The sequence below is a fragment of the Sabethes cyaneus genome, chromosome 2, assembly GCF_943734655.1.
Source record: "Sabethes cyaneus chromosome 2, idSabCyanKW18_F2, whole genome shotgun sequence".
Classification (NCBI taxonomy): domain Eukaryota; kingdom Metazoa; phylum Arthropoda; class Insecta; order Diptera; family Culicidae; genus Sabethes; species Sabethes cyaneus.
Genome location: NC_071354.1, coordinates 8,784,716 through 8,799,981, shown reverse-complemented (window position 1 = coordinate 8,799,981; position 15,266 = coordinate 8,784,716). Strand labels below are relative to the sequence as shown.

Sequence of the window (15,266 nt, the reverse complement as noted above, 5' to 3'; positions counted from 1 at the left end):
TGACAATAAAAAAAAGATACTGCGTTTAAACAATTACTGTTTTTTGAACGTCAATCAAAGAAATCAACTACGTTTGAACGAAAACGTTCAATTTCCTCGTTTATGTTTATATCAGATTGGTAATAATGACTGCTTTTTATTATGAACAGGTCCGTTAGTGCTCGGCATAAAAGAAAATGGCAATGAGTTAATGAGTCAACTTAACCGGTTAGAAAAAAAAAACAGGAAACTGACTAGCCCCGCAAGTCGAACAAAACGGATATTGAAATTCCTTAAAAGAATGAGGCTATGACCGTTTTCCCATAATCTACGAACGAGACGTTAAATGCATTAAATGGTTCCATTTCCACAAAACATTATTGTGGGATAGATACTTAAAAACTGCACAGACCAACAATGGTGATTGCAGTGATACCAAAAAATACATCCGTCCTGGGCTGCAGAACAAATAATTATTTATGTAGGTCAGTAGGATTGCAGCAAAAAGCAGACGGCAGGTAATCTACCTGCCGTGCAGTGTAGTAAAAATCTCCCCCTTCAATAAACGTTTACAGCCAACTCATTAACCTCTCGTACGTACCTGCCGTTTCGACTGAACGACCCCTAGTTACTGTGAACACCGCTGCTACTGACAGAGCAGTCCTCCCTTCGGCAGTCAGCGACACCTTACAATCTATGCCTATAGGAAGGACGAAGGACCAAATAATAATTTATAATTTCGAATCGAATTCTTGAAGAAGACAAGTAGGCCTAGTACCTGCTGTCAGGTAACGCACCGAAACGGTTGACAAATTCCCACGGTTCTGCGTCTCCTTGGTGCACGTGTAAAGCAGTTCACTTTGTTTATTTATTTCGTTGAATAACGTTAAACCGTGATAAATATTTGACATCTTTCGACTCTAGAGAGGACCCACGTATAAAAAAACCAAATTGACCTACTCACTCGCAAATGCCGAACCACGTTTCCATGCCGCAATTCCCCCCAGCAAAGCCAACCACCTCTGACCCCACGCTGCCGGCGAACGAAACGTGACCCCCGGGTCTCGCACGCATCTTCATGATGGGCACGTTTGGTGGCGCGCCCGGTTCGTTCGGTTTCTCACTCACCGCGTGTTGCCAGCCCAGTACCCGTGCAGCAACGAACGAGTCGCGTGAAGATCTCGCGCTCTGCACGTGGTATCACAAACCGACCGACCAACCGGCCGAGCGAAGCGCAACGGAACAACGGTTCAAAACGAAGCCAACACTCAACAGCACAGCGAGCGCATGGAGCGGGAAAAAAACGTAAACAAACCGCATCGTGCCATGCCAGTGCACAGTGATATGGTTTCGCAAAAGGCCAATCAGAAATGACGGCCGAACGAAAAAAAAGGGTTCCTTTGATGGAACTCGAGGTGGAACGTTCTTATCAGAATGGTACTGTTTATTTTGTAATTTCGTTGATCGGCTTTCAACGGTCAAAAACTGTTAGCATTTTTTCCCATGATTAGGCGCATCATCGAATAAAAAACATGGTCCATGGTGTGGCTCTCTCCGGAGGAGAGGTCCTTGGAGGTTCGAAACCAATTAAGAATGCCTTAATTGTCTCCTTTTTAGTGGGTCGACAACGGTTTTTCAAAAATAAAAAAAATCTTTCTAAAGAAAAGATCGAATCAGGGATTCAGGAACTTTCTCACGATCCCGCAAGGATCCAGGGCACAACAACAAAAGGTGTATGCTCATACGAGCGTAGGATACATATTGCAACAGCAGCAGCAGCCTAAAGCCGCTGAGAAACGGGGATTAATTGATTATGAATGAAGCATCCCATAACAGACAGGACACAATGTGAAACCTCTTTGCAGTTTTATGTTTCTCTTAACAGTTTCCCATGCTCTGAATACACAAACAGGAGTGTAGGTTTTTTTCGCCTCCTGCTTCCTTTGGTCCACGCATATCGCCTTTTTATCCTGCACCATACAAAACATAATCACCCTCGCTAACCATCTGCCCTTTTTTTCGGGCCTTCGAGGCTGTGGGAAAATGTACAAGATTTCAGTTCCCACGATTTCGAAAATTCTGCTTTTCCTATACTGTTGTTTATTAAATTACGCTCCTTTTTTGTGCGCTGTCCTGCCACACAACTTGCTATCCTTTTCCGTCCCACGCAACCTTGCCGTGCCAAGTGTGTCGTCCCCTCTCAGGCTTCTCTGATTACACAGTCTCGAAGCACCGAGAACGGAACACCTGCCCCTATGCTGAGCCCTGATTCGACGAGCGCGTTTATGCTTTTTACCATTCGTTCACTCTCCTCTCCCTTCCGTTCCGTTCCGTTCCGTTCCGTCCTGCCGTACCCTCCTCACTGGCTCGCTGGCTGGCTGTGGCAGTCCGTCCGTACACTTTGCTTCCCTCCTTCGCATTCACGCACCGACCGGCGATGATCCTTTTTTCGTCACTGCACCGTACTCGAGTGAGTGAGAGGGGTTGCATTTTTTGGAAATCTACCCCTGAGATAAGACCGGGCCCGGGTATATAAGGGGACTCGGATGCTCTGGAACGGTATACTCAGTTCAACACTCGATCAGTTCACAAGTGCATTCGCTTGTCACTCAAGTCTTTCAAGTTCAACTTAGAATCGAACCGATTTTTTGGAAACATTTTTTTCCAACAACAAACAAACAAACACTACTCTTCAGTGCCGTGTGCTCAGTGTGCCAGTAAAACCATCAACAGTGAAAATGCATTCCCACGGATACAATGTTGCCCACAGCAACAACAGCATCAACGAGAACAAGTACAACAACGAGAAGCTGATGAAATCTTCGCCAGTGTACAAGTTAAAGAAGATCCTGAAGCCGATCGCAACGTTGCTCAAGCAGAAAAAAGCAACCAAACAACAGCAGCAGCATCAGCAGCAACATCAGCAACAGTTCTACGGCGCTCCTGAGGAAGACTTTGCCCAGGATTGCGAGTACGACAACAGCGCAAACGAGCGGCTCGAATCGCAACTGCTTGCGGAAATCGCAGAGTGCCATGCCAACGCAGCCATCTTCGTCTACGAAGACAACCAAGTTCAGCTTCAGCCGGTCCAGCCGGAGGAACAGTACGTTCCGGTACACTTTGCCCGCACCGAAGCCGGTACCTTCTTCTGGACCACGATGGCCCGGGAAGCCGACAGCGATCTGATTCAACCGTGCCACTGCTTCTCCGATCACCAGCTCCCTCAGCAGGAGTTTTGCGATAGATGGGCGCAAGCTTAAGTGTCGTGCCAAGCCACCAACCGGCACCACACACACTCTCTCGATCAATCCGGATTTGCGAGTCGAATCGAAACCTGACTGATAGGAGAAAAAACAAATCCTACAACAAAATCATGATCTCTTCCAACGATTTTTAGTGCTTAAGTGGAATCAAGCTTTAATAGTTCTTTAAGTTTGTCAGCTTTAATTTTAATTGTGATATTAGAAATTTAAGGCTAATTGTGATCCAATGTCTTCCATTGAATAAGTTTTTCAAAATACAAAACAAAAAGCAAAACGAAATCTTTTTTTACTTCTTACTTTTTTCGAAAAAAATATCACATTTTGGTTGTTTTAAGTTGTCCGCTGCTTCTCCACTTCTCTTTGGTGCAATGATTGGGTTGACAAGTCTTCCACTGTTTTTTTTTTTTATTTCAGCATTGTTGATGTTTCGCTTGTTGTCGTAAAGATGATAAACAAACAAGTTTTACACTTCCTTTCCACCCCGCGCAAACCAGCAGCAAAAAAGACCCTTTCCCTGTGCTTTACCTCAATCACCGCGCACCGGTATTGATCATCACCATCAGCTGCTGCTGGTTGCTGCTCCTCCGGCTCGCTCACTCACTCGCTGATCGACGCAATCGATATCGTGGGAACTCGCGTCAGGTGCGCGCCGAACGCCGAACGCAATCTGCTACCGCGCGCAAAAATAATTCGGCCGACCGGACCGGTTGTTGTTGTTGGTTGGGATGGGAGTTGCGCGTCTCTCACTGCGTGCGTGTACCGTGCGAAGCCCATAATTAAACCGTTTAACGTGTACCCTAGTAGGTACGTGTGCTGTGGTGTATTCGCATAGCAGCGCAGCGCCGCTGTGCTGTTTTGTTTTGATTGCGCTTCTCCCCTTGCATATCACCGTTGGCTCGCGCCAGTCAGCCTGCAGCAGAAGCATTTACCGGCGCATGGTTGCGCCAATTGTGCTTTTTGCTTGCCTTACGTCAGTGGTTCCGACACCGTGAAGGAACAACGGTTTATTGGAGTGTTATTGTTACAGCGAAACCTAACCAGAATCGCATCGGACCGCAATTACTGCCGCTAAACTACCAAACGGAGTGCGCCAAACGGTACGGTCCTGCCTGGGGCTGCCTCTCCTTTCATTGCGTTGCGATAGGAAACAATCCAAGTGGGCGTTCCAAGAGTGGATAGGTACGTCACACGGGAAAAAACACTGCGAAAAAATTTGATAACTGTTGTAGTGGTGTTAGCTCGTAGATTGCTAGGATGCTCGTTCATATGTCCGTTCCCCGGTTTTTGGCAGATACAGGCAGAAAACTTTCTCGATAATCCTGAAAAAATATTATGGAAAAAGTTTTTTCACAAAATTTTCGACGGCGAAAGTAAACTCCAAAGAAAAGTCGAAAAAACTATATTCTGCTTCATGAAAAATGTTCAAAATATGTTTTTCTTGATTGTCAATTAGAGGCTTCTCAGTGATAAATATGTCACGATAACGTATTTTGTATTTTCTGATTTATGACTGAGAAAATCGAGTTTTCTGAACATTCATATTTCAAAATTTTACACCTTATGATCCAAACAATTTATAGCAAAAAAAAATTATGAAAATGTTAGTAAATTTTCTCAGAAATCAGGGAAAACTATCTTTTCGGCAAAAATTTTCAATAGCGAAGGGAAACCATTTCATCATTTTTGAGTTAAGTCTTTGTTATTAGAGTACTTGTTGAAGTGTTGAAAGATGACCTGTTTATTTCTACAAAACACAAAAAATATCAAAGTCATGTTGTCCTACATTGAAAGTACCCGCATAACAGTTTCATAATTTAACATTATCATAACTTTGCCAATTTGCATCCAACTTGGATGATATCCCAACAAACAATTTTTTTGATTAGTAGCTTATTCAAGCGTTGTATAGCTAATTACCGGAAAACAAGCGCTTGATAAGCCGTTAATCAACAAAAATGTTTGTTGGGATTGGCGGCATATGACTCGTACATTTATCTAGTTTTGATATACTGAAGCGTTTGACCATCCAACGATAACATTTTCCAGAATTCTGCAATTACGAAAGAGTGGCCAGTATAAGCTGAGGAGGAAAGGTGGTAAGGTTGTGCCAAATCGGAGGAATCGACTTTCGTAGGTTCATGAATGGCCCGTAGGAAACATACGATCAAATTACAGTGGACTCTCGGAAAAGTTAATCGATTGGGGAATGAGTCGGTTAACTTTTCCGAACTATTAACTTTTCCGAGTAGTCCTAAAAATCATTGAAAATAATAAATACAAAGGCGAAAAATGCAAGCCGGGATATAGGATACACATTTTTAAGTATTTGGAAGTTGTAATGGAAAGAAATATGTAGCAAGATCTTTATGATATCATATTTAGTTCCTTTCAGCAAGTTTAAAATAATCGGTTACACTAGTTTACTTTTGTTTTTTCTGCGACTACATTTTGATAATGTTCGCGCTTATTTTTAGTTCCTTGCTGTTCCTTCTTTTGCACATAAAATTCATCTGAGTTTGCGCATTTCCAGTATGTTATCAATAATCCTGAAGTAACTATGTGCTCGTATTGAACTATTGTTGTGACTGTCCGGTACAAAAGTTTGATTTAATCCCAGTTATGATGCGACTCTGTATGAAACTGTAGAAAGCCGACAATAAACTGAGGCGACAGAAAAATGAGAAATAAAGATAGAAGGTAAACTCACGTGTGCGCACGAACGCTTGGACAACCAATAAATTCAAACTCTCAGAAAAGTTAAGGCAAAAATTAACTTTTTAGAGCGCTGCATGAGAGCTGATATTCGCTTAACTTTTCTGAACAATTAACTTTTCAGAGAGTTAACTTTTCCAAGAGTCTACTGTAATATAATTTAATGAGGCATTAAACGGTATCATTAAAGCAGCTTAGCTATCACAATTGATCATTTCACAACTGGATAAACTACCATACCTGATCCTTTAGAAAATCGGGCCCATCGGACTAGTTCCAAGAAAATTTAACAGTATCAAGTATCAGGTATCAACAACTTTTGCTCAAGCAGCACGTTCCTCACAATCATGTGGAAGATTTGTGCCTTGCCCATCTTGCCCATGTCATCATTTACCTGATGAGAACGGGAAGGAAAACAGGAGGAATAGGAAGGGGTGGATGAGGAATTTGGACAAACACAAACACATACATATCGAGAGATTTTTGTACCCCCGAGGGGATACTGCAATCCTTGGTAGTTAACTTATCAATAGTACACCTCCTGGGGGGTATATTCATAATAAATAAGAGCTTATAGCTCAATACCGCTTTCGGTAAGAAACATCAAAATGTCTCGTAATTTTAGTTTCTTAATATCCGATTCATTTAAGACGTAGGATCCAAAGATCCTATGACGCAATTGTGCTACTGCAGGACAGTTGCAAATTACGTGATATGGTGTAGCGTAGTCGGATTCACATAAATTACAATGAAACGATTCAGCTCGCTGTTCATGTTCAGATGAAAACCAAGATCGAATCTTTTGTTTTATCCAACATGCCGCAATTGGTAAAGCAGGTTCCGGTCCGAAACCCGACTTTTCTGCTCCAGATCTTGCTAGTTCATCAGCCCATTCATTTCCGGTTATACCAGAATGGCCGGGAACCCAAACCAGATGAACGGAATTTAGAATGCTTAGTTCTTCTAATTGGGTGTGGCAGGCGATGACTGTTTTAGATTTAGATTAGTCGCACAAAGGGCTTTTATAGTGGCTTGACTGTCAGAACAGAAGTAGATAATCTTGCCTATCAGTTCTTTCTGAAGTGCAAACTGAGCTCCGCACATAATTGCAAAGATTTCAGCTTAAAAAACGGTGCAGTAACTACCCAACGAATAGGATTCATCCAATTCCAGCTCACGGCAGTAAACACCAGCACCCGCGCGACCTTCGTACAAGGAACCATCGGTATAACAGACCACATAGTCGGAAATTTTCCTTTCCATGTAGCCTGACATCCAATCCTCTCTAGGAGGAAAGTCACTTGAGAAAGTCCTATACGGGAAAGTACGCATGAGCGTTACATCGCTAGGAGCAAGGGCAAACTTGTCCTCAGCAACAATTTGCGACCACAGTCGAGTATGACCAGTGGACCGTCCACAGACTGCCAAAGGCCAATCGCGTGTAGTCGATAAGCACATATTAGTGCCTCTTGCTTCAGGTGGAAGTGTAGAGGTTTAATATTGAAAATAGCTTCTAGGGCGGCAGTAGGAGTTGTAGTAAATGCACCAGACATTGCCATTAAACACATCCTTTGAAGATGGTTTAGCTTTGTCTGGACAGTCACAACTTCCCCTCTCTGCCACCATACAAGACAACCATACGCCAGTATTGGTCTGACAACGACCGTGTATAACCAGTGTATGTATTTGGGTTTAAGCCCCCAAGAGTTGCCAATTGCTCGTCTACGTTGCCCAAAGGCCATGCACGCTTTTTCACTTCGGAAATCAATATTTGTGGACCAGTCAAGCTTGGGGTCGAGAATCAACCCCACGTACTTCACCTCGTTCACAACATCAACATCCGAATCGTAAAAGCGCAGAGCGCGAGCTCCATTGGTATTTCTACGTCTTGAAAATAAGACGATAGATGTTTTGCTCGGATTTACCGAAAGTGAAGTTTCTCGGCACCACGTTTCCACGACGCGTAGTGCCTGCTGCATTAAGTCAAATAATGTGCTTATGCACTTTCTAACTACTAGGATGAGATAGTCATCCGCAAAACCGGATGACGGATAGCCTAGACCATTGAGTTTCCTCAGTAGGCCATCCGCCACAAGGTTCCATAAAAGAGGCGAAAGAACGCCATCTTGTGGACATCCACAAACACTTTGCTTCCAAATGCTTGCTTGCCGTAAGGACGAAAAGAGTAATCGGTTACTAAGCATTTGTTCTATCCACTTTATGATTATTGAAGGCACATTATGATAACGAGCAACCTCCAAAATGAAAGCGAAAGATACGTTATCAAACACGCCTTCAATATCCAAAAAAGTTCCTAAGCAAGATTCCTTTTGTGAAAAAGCAACCTCAATTTTATCCACCACATCATGTAATAAAGTGGTTGTAGACTTACCACTTTGATAAGCATGTTGTGCTGAATGAAGAGGAACTTCTACTAAGCTTGTTTCGCGGATGTAGTGATCAACAATCCGCTCAGGTGATTTAAGCAAGAAAGACGTTAGACTGATTGGTCTAAAACTTTTTGCTTGCTCGGCTCGTATGTCGCGCGTCCACCTTTAGGAATAAACTTAATGGTTATTTCACGCCATTGAGTTGGGATGTACCCAATAGCAATACTACACACAAACATCCTTCTCAGAATTTGTTTGAAGTACTTGAATCCTTTTTGCAGCAGAATAGGGTATATTCCATCTGTTCCAGGAGATTTGTATGGAGAGAAGCTGTTAACGGCCCACTCAATCGCTTCAGTTGTGACAAGTCTCCGAGCAAAAGCCCATGAGTCTAAGCCACCTAAAACGATTTCTGGATCGTTTCGAACTGCAGGTTCCACACAGTCCGGAAAGTGACTATAAAAGAGACATTCCAGGATTTCATTGTCATTCGAACAGTATTCACCGTTCGAACTTCGAATGTTATTAACTTGATAATCTTTCGATTTTGACAGTATTTTATTAAGTCGACTTGCCTCGCCGAAACTGGAAACGTTGCTGTAGAACCTGTGCCAGCTCGTGCGTGCTGAAGATCGTAGAGCCTTTGCATAGGCTCTCCGGTCCTGCTTGAAAGGCTCCACGCCATCCCTACGACGTCTATTCCAGGCTCTCCTTCATCGTTTCTTTAGTTCCGCGAGATGAGAGTTTTATCATGGTGTTCCTCTAGTCGTTTTAATAGTTTTTAGCGGGCAAGCTACTTCAAAAGCTTCCGCAATAAAAGATGTTGTGACATCTACAGCCACATCCAAGTCGATCGATGACTCAATCGTCGGTTCGAATCCTTGAAATTTCGTCGCCAGTTCCTTCTCAAAGAGTTCCCAGTCGGAAAATCTCGTATTGCGAAATGTTGCAGCGTTCAAGGAGACACCCAAATGATCAAAATATATAAAGCAATGATCAGATATTGGTGTCTCATTTGAAACATGCCATTGTGCCAACTCATGACTGATCCTGTTAGAGCAGAGTGTTATATCTAACACTTCCCTTCTACCAGCTCGTATGAAAGTTGGACAATTGATCATTTCACAACTGGATAAACTACCATCCCTGATCCTTTAGCAAATCGGGCCCATCGGACCAGCTCCAAGAAAATTTAACAGTAATAACTGTCACTAAAGTAAATGGCATTGGTGGAACCAGTGCTCATTTCTAGAGAGGGCTATTGCTCTAGTAATCTTTTAGACCGTTTTATTTTGACGCCATATTAAAATTAAATGCACATAAATGCCTGGGATCTTATAACAGTGATGCAAATAATAATTAGTCCGAAGTTTTTCTTGTCTATAGTTATCTAACTATTGGTTTTTAAAATCTAATCTAATATGATCTCATACTAACGCAGTCGATTCTTAAAAGCATCCTGGAAAATGACGATTACTTGAATCAATCATTTTTCTTGTCAACGGCCATGCCAACTGCGCAGCATGTATAGAATTCCTAGGAATCAAGGGAAACCAGAAATAATACCTAATTCCATTCAAGTCCTTGAAATCAAAGTGGTGGAAGAAAGTCTGGACCTCCCGTACTAAACACGTCCCATATAGATAATGATTTATTTACCGTCGTTGGGAGTATTTTTGCTACTAAAGGTTAAGTGATACTCCGGACGTCCGAACCCTCGGAGATGAACTAATGATATTTAAACCAGAAGCCGGGCTGCAATTGGCCAAGGATATAGAGCCTTATTGCACTCTCTGAAAATAGATTAGATTACCGAAAATATTACTTTAAATAATATAACACTTGAAAATAAAGTCTTGTGGTAATGTTTTAATAGTCGCCTAAAACCACAGTTGTAAGATCAGAAAAGGAAAGCCATACGACTCCTCACCTCCCAGCTTGACTACTCAATTATACAAATTTGAGTATTTCCAAGTATGGTCACGTGGAGGCGCTAGACAGGGGCTTATGATGGTTAGAGCTATGTTGGGCGCTTATTCCTAGCTACCTTCCTCATTTCATGATATCACTATTGTTTTTTAATTGAAAAACTGAGTCGGTTTTGCCAGGGAAGGCTAAATATTTTCTAGGAAGATGTTAGCTCCTCTAGCCCTCCTCCACCCTTCTAGTTCCGTCAATGGTAAATATGGTAAATATAATAGTAAATATGGTAAATGGTTTCTGCTTTGATTACCAGTCGCAATCGTTGTTGAGAAGTTTTGACGGAATGGGGTCCCAACGCCTTCCCCTTTTTAGAATAGGTGATACAAATCTTACCTCGCAGAATACCTTCGCAACCTTGAAGACTGCCAGTTTGCTTGGAGACTGGCCGTCAAATCGGTTGCCTCGGCTTCCGGTTTAAGTGTAGACCCCAACTGTCCAGGAGGATAGACCCGTACTTGCATGTTTGCAGTTGGATGTTGGAACGGATAAGTTTTTGCTTCGATTGAAGCCGGGTGTTATTCATCACCAGTCCGATGCGCTCGATCACCATACCAGGTTGCCAGGTCAACTTATTTGCTGCGTAAACCTTAACCCAGATGAGATCCTGTTGATTGTAACACAGAACTTTAACTCTGTGCTTCTAGTTAAATTGCTTTTCCTGAGCAGTACTCAGTAACTTGTGGTTCGGCGTAGGCGGACCAAGTAGCTCCAGAGACGTACGGATAGACCGTCAATGCATCAGGTCGGCGGAAGATTTCCCGGCAGGTGCGCTGCATCAGGACGTAATTCTGTAGCACAGAAGGAAGGTGTCTATGGCTTGGACAAGTGTTTCCCCCCTGCAATGATCTTCGTCGCTGGTGAACTGTGTTCCATTATCAGTAACCAGTGCTTCCGGCTGACTGTCCCTTGCGAAGGTTGCTATGGTGGTAATCTCTTCGTACCACTTCAAGCCATTTTTTGCACGAATCCACCAGACTGAGAAAATAGTGTCCATCCGGTGGACCGGCATAGTCTATATGTAAGCGCTGCCACGGTTTCACTGGTATGGGCTATGCTGTTCTTCACCCGGTAGCCTTCGTTGACGAAGCGAATGACAAGCTGCAGATTTACCTCGCCTTTTGTTTCAATCTGAATGGCCGTTGAAGCCTGTTGGTGGTGTAACAGGGAATGCCCTTCTTCGAGCCAAATATCTCTAGAAGCGGTTTGTGGTCGGTCTCCAATGTGAATCGACAACGCAATAGCATTCTGTGAAATCGTGTCACGGCGAACACGAGTGTCAGACCTTCCTTTTCGACTTGACTGTAATCGCTTTATGCAGGCTATGTGATACGTGTGCGATGCGGGCTTCCAGTTTGACCGTTGACGCATCCGCCGACTCCACAATATCCATAAGAGGGTTGTAGTGTGTCAGTAGCAATGGCTACTGAAGAAGCTCCCGGAACGATCATGCAAATTTGGTCCCTGCCTTGAGCAGCTGATCCATATACTGCCGTAAAGTGCGCATCTTACTGACGTACTTGCCATAATAATTAATGGCAGCCAAGTACGATCGGAGTGGAGTTTGCTGAAATGCCCCCGGAGCTGATTTTATGCCAGGCAGGCGACAAGTGAGAGTACTGGTAGAGACCTTTGTGCATATTAAATGTAAGAAGCGGTTGTCTTGCTTCACCTCGAGATAGGCGTCCAGCAGGTCAACGTGATTGAAACCTCGGCCGTTAGCCATTTTTATAAAGATGTGTTCAAGCAGGGAGAGCAGTTAACAATTCGGTTCTAGCGCAGCATTCAACCCTGTTAAGTTATCCGCGCGTGTACGAACAGTTCCTTTCGACTTCCGTATGAACACGATCGGTGCAGCTCAGTCGAAAAAGTCAATTTTTTTGATGAATGCAAGACTTTCCAACCCAACCGTTGTAGTTCTTCTTCCATAACGCTTTGCAGTTTGCATGCCATGGGCTACCGATCGTTTTGGGCGAAATACCGACTTAAAATTGTCCTTTAGGGCCAATTGTATCTGAGTTTTGTTATACAGACTCGTTTTGGTTGTCGGGGAGACGGCCCCGGAGATCGGCAACATCTTGACTCTACTGAGTTGCAACTTAGTAGCACTCTGCAGTGATCGGTTGATTCCTTAGACCAAACTGGTCCATCAGATCGATGCGTAAAACGTCGAAATGAATGTTAGGAGGTTTATGCTACCCTGCAGCTCTGAAACAAGGTCAAATGGCTCTCCAGACGCTGTTTTGTTTGAAAATATGCGTAAAACGTGACGTTACAACGCAGAATATGTCAAATATGGGGTGATAGGTAGCTCTCCGCAAATATTTCGGGAGTGGTAGAGGACCACATTTGACGAAAAGAATTCTTTTAAGTAGATTGTTAAATCTGAATCGTTACAGAGTTTTTAAACATTTTAGTATTTGGTTCCACTTGTCTTAAATTAGCTCTAGTACAAAAAGTATGCTTGCTAGTTCATTTCTACTGCTTTCATTCGAAAACTGAGAAAATTTTGTATTGAAAATTGCTCTTAAACTGTCACCTTCATGAAATTTAGAAACTTTTCAGAAGCACGAGGCTTAGAAATAAGTGTTTCTCGAGTTTTTTTTTATCAAAATATCCTAAAAAATCGTGATAAAATTGAATGCTTTTATCTACCAATTTGAAGCTTTCGCTCTGAAATTCACTCTTTGGCGTAAAACAAGCGTTTCGTTGCAATTTAGTTTTAAACATATCGTATTGAGTGTTGAAGTACCTAGTATGTGAAAGCTGCTCAAATTCATACATCACGCATAGCCAGGGATAGAAAATCAGTGATTTTGATGAAATCTGTGAGCTATCGCCACACGCACAGATCACGATCCGTACAGCCAATGGCAAATAATGAATCTTTAGCTTTAAACACAAAATCTTTTTCTCTTAACAACTCGGAGCAGTCGATCGCAGTGTTAAATTTGACTTAGCTGCAAAAAAAGCTACTCATGTTCTTTGTATTGAGATTCACGCACTGCACACAACCGATCGTCTGTATCTGTTATATTTATTAACGCAATCAATCAATGAACATGATCTGATATGAGATTTGCCAGATCACGACAAAGTATTTGTTGGTTAAAACTAGTAATGTTAATGAATATGAATCTTGTCGCTCCGATGTTCTTGATCGCTAGAAGCGATTTTTTCCATCCCTGCGCATGGCGTACTAGATCACCGCGGCATATCACAAATCAAATGTCGTTTAAAATATAAGAAGTAGTAACGGTCCAAAGATACTTTCCTGTGGAACTCCTGATCGAAAACTGCGCGATTCAATAGAGCCTAGCTTTATTGAGAGCTGTCGATTTATGAGGTAACTCGTAAGCCAGTATACTCTGTTTTTCGAGGAGAATTTGCTGCTCAATGAGCCCAAAAAGATAAACATAAAGAGGTGATACCTAGTTCTTAGATACCTAGTAGTTTACTATGTCACATCTATCCCTTTTCTTGCAGATTGGAAAGTCATAGGAACTTTTCCAACATTACGAAAACTTATTCTATTCTAGTTACCAATCTTTACCATACATATTACGAATACATATTACATTTTACCAATCTTTTACAACGATTTACGCAAAGCTCCAGCACATCTTTTGATGTACCACTGACGGAATTCCATCAGAACCCGCGGAATTTCTAAAATCAATATTGAAAACTTTTCCCTCGATTGTCAAACAAACAAATGCAAATTGGAAAAATGTATGAAAACGAATAATGAAATTATCTCAACCAGAGCTGAACTGACATATCGCATATGGTGCGTCCTGGTCAGCCTACTTTGTTGGCACTTCGATGGCGAGCGATCGAGACGGTGGGTTAGAAAGTTTGTTTACTTAGGATCGTCCGTAGCAACGACGCAGACTGGACAACGATGTTTGAGTCGTGTGGTGGAAAGATGCTTTATAGAAGTATAGGATTGGATTGTGATTCTTTTGATAATACTGTACTGTTCATGAGGCGAGGAGGTTGAGAGACGCTAACAACAGGGTTGAAATAATAGGTCTTTAACATGACATATCTATTAAATTTAAATCAATTTTATTATCACTATTGCGATGCGTTGAAGGCGTCCAGCAGCAGAACGTTGCGTGATACATTCCACCATAAAGTAGGTATAATTAAAGAAAAAAATGACCTGCTGTGTAAGTTTAACTTTAGAATATTTAACTTTTAAAACATTGAACCGACACCATCTGCCTTTCGGTAGTAAAATCTCATAGATCAGTGAAGGGACCGCCCACAACAAGTGACCATTTCTAGTGAGAACAACTTTTACCACAACCGAACCGGTCGGAAAACCGGCGTTCGAGGGGAGGATCAGGTTGATAAAGTAGCGTAGCGCGCTCCGCTAGGAGCTCACTGTGGGCGTGGAAGGAACAGTTCTACGGAGGAAAATTTTACGAGTCGTTTCGAGACCACAACCTTTAAGGGCGTCGAAAAACATGTCGATTCTCGTAAGCACTTGATAATGCGCAGCAGCAGGAGGTGAAAAACTGGACGTACTTTAATGTGCAACTGTCAGCAATAATCGATTTCAAAAGTTGTTTTTTTTAACAATAATAGACATTGATTTAAAGCCGGAAAATAGAAACCAAAAAGACTACCAATAGCCTCTGTAATTTCTACAGAAATAAAATCGAATGGTACTTTCCGGTCCTGCACAGTATACAATCAAGACGATAAATCACACCAAGCTGAATCCCGCCAAACGTGGTCAATAGCCAGGAAAAGGTCTGGATTGGTTTCAGCGCGTTGGACAAAATAGAAACTCAATTATTTATGTTCATCTTAACGATAATAAGTCACATTCCGGTTCCGAACACTGGCTGGCTGGTCTTCCAGAGGGCCTCTCCGTCGTAGCAGAGAAAATGCTACAAGTCCGAACACGTTCGTTCCGAGCTTGTTCTGT

At 42.5% G+C, this 15,266-nt stretch overlaps 1 protein-coding gene across 1 annotated transcript; it reads left to right on the top strand.

The window, feature by feature from the left end:
• Positions 1-2,717: 2,717 nt before the first annotated feature.
• On the top strand, positions 2,718-3,239 carry LOC128737747 (enhancer of split malpha protein-like). Its single transcript, XM_053832450.1, has one exon. The coding sequence runs from the start codon at positions 2,718-2,720 to the stop codon at positions 3,237-3,239; it is 522 nt and encodes a 173-aa protein (XP_053688425.1).
• The last annotated feature ends 12,027 nt before the right edge of the window (positions 3,240-15,266 follow it).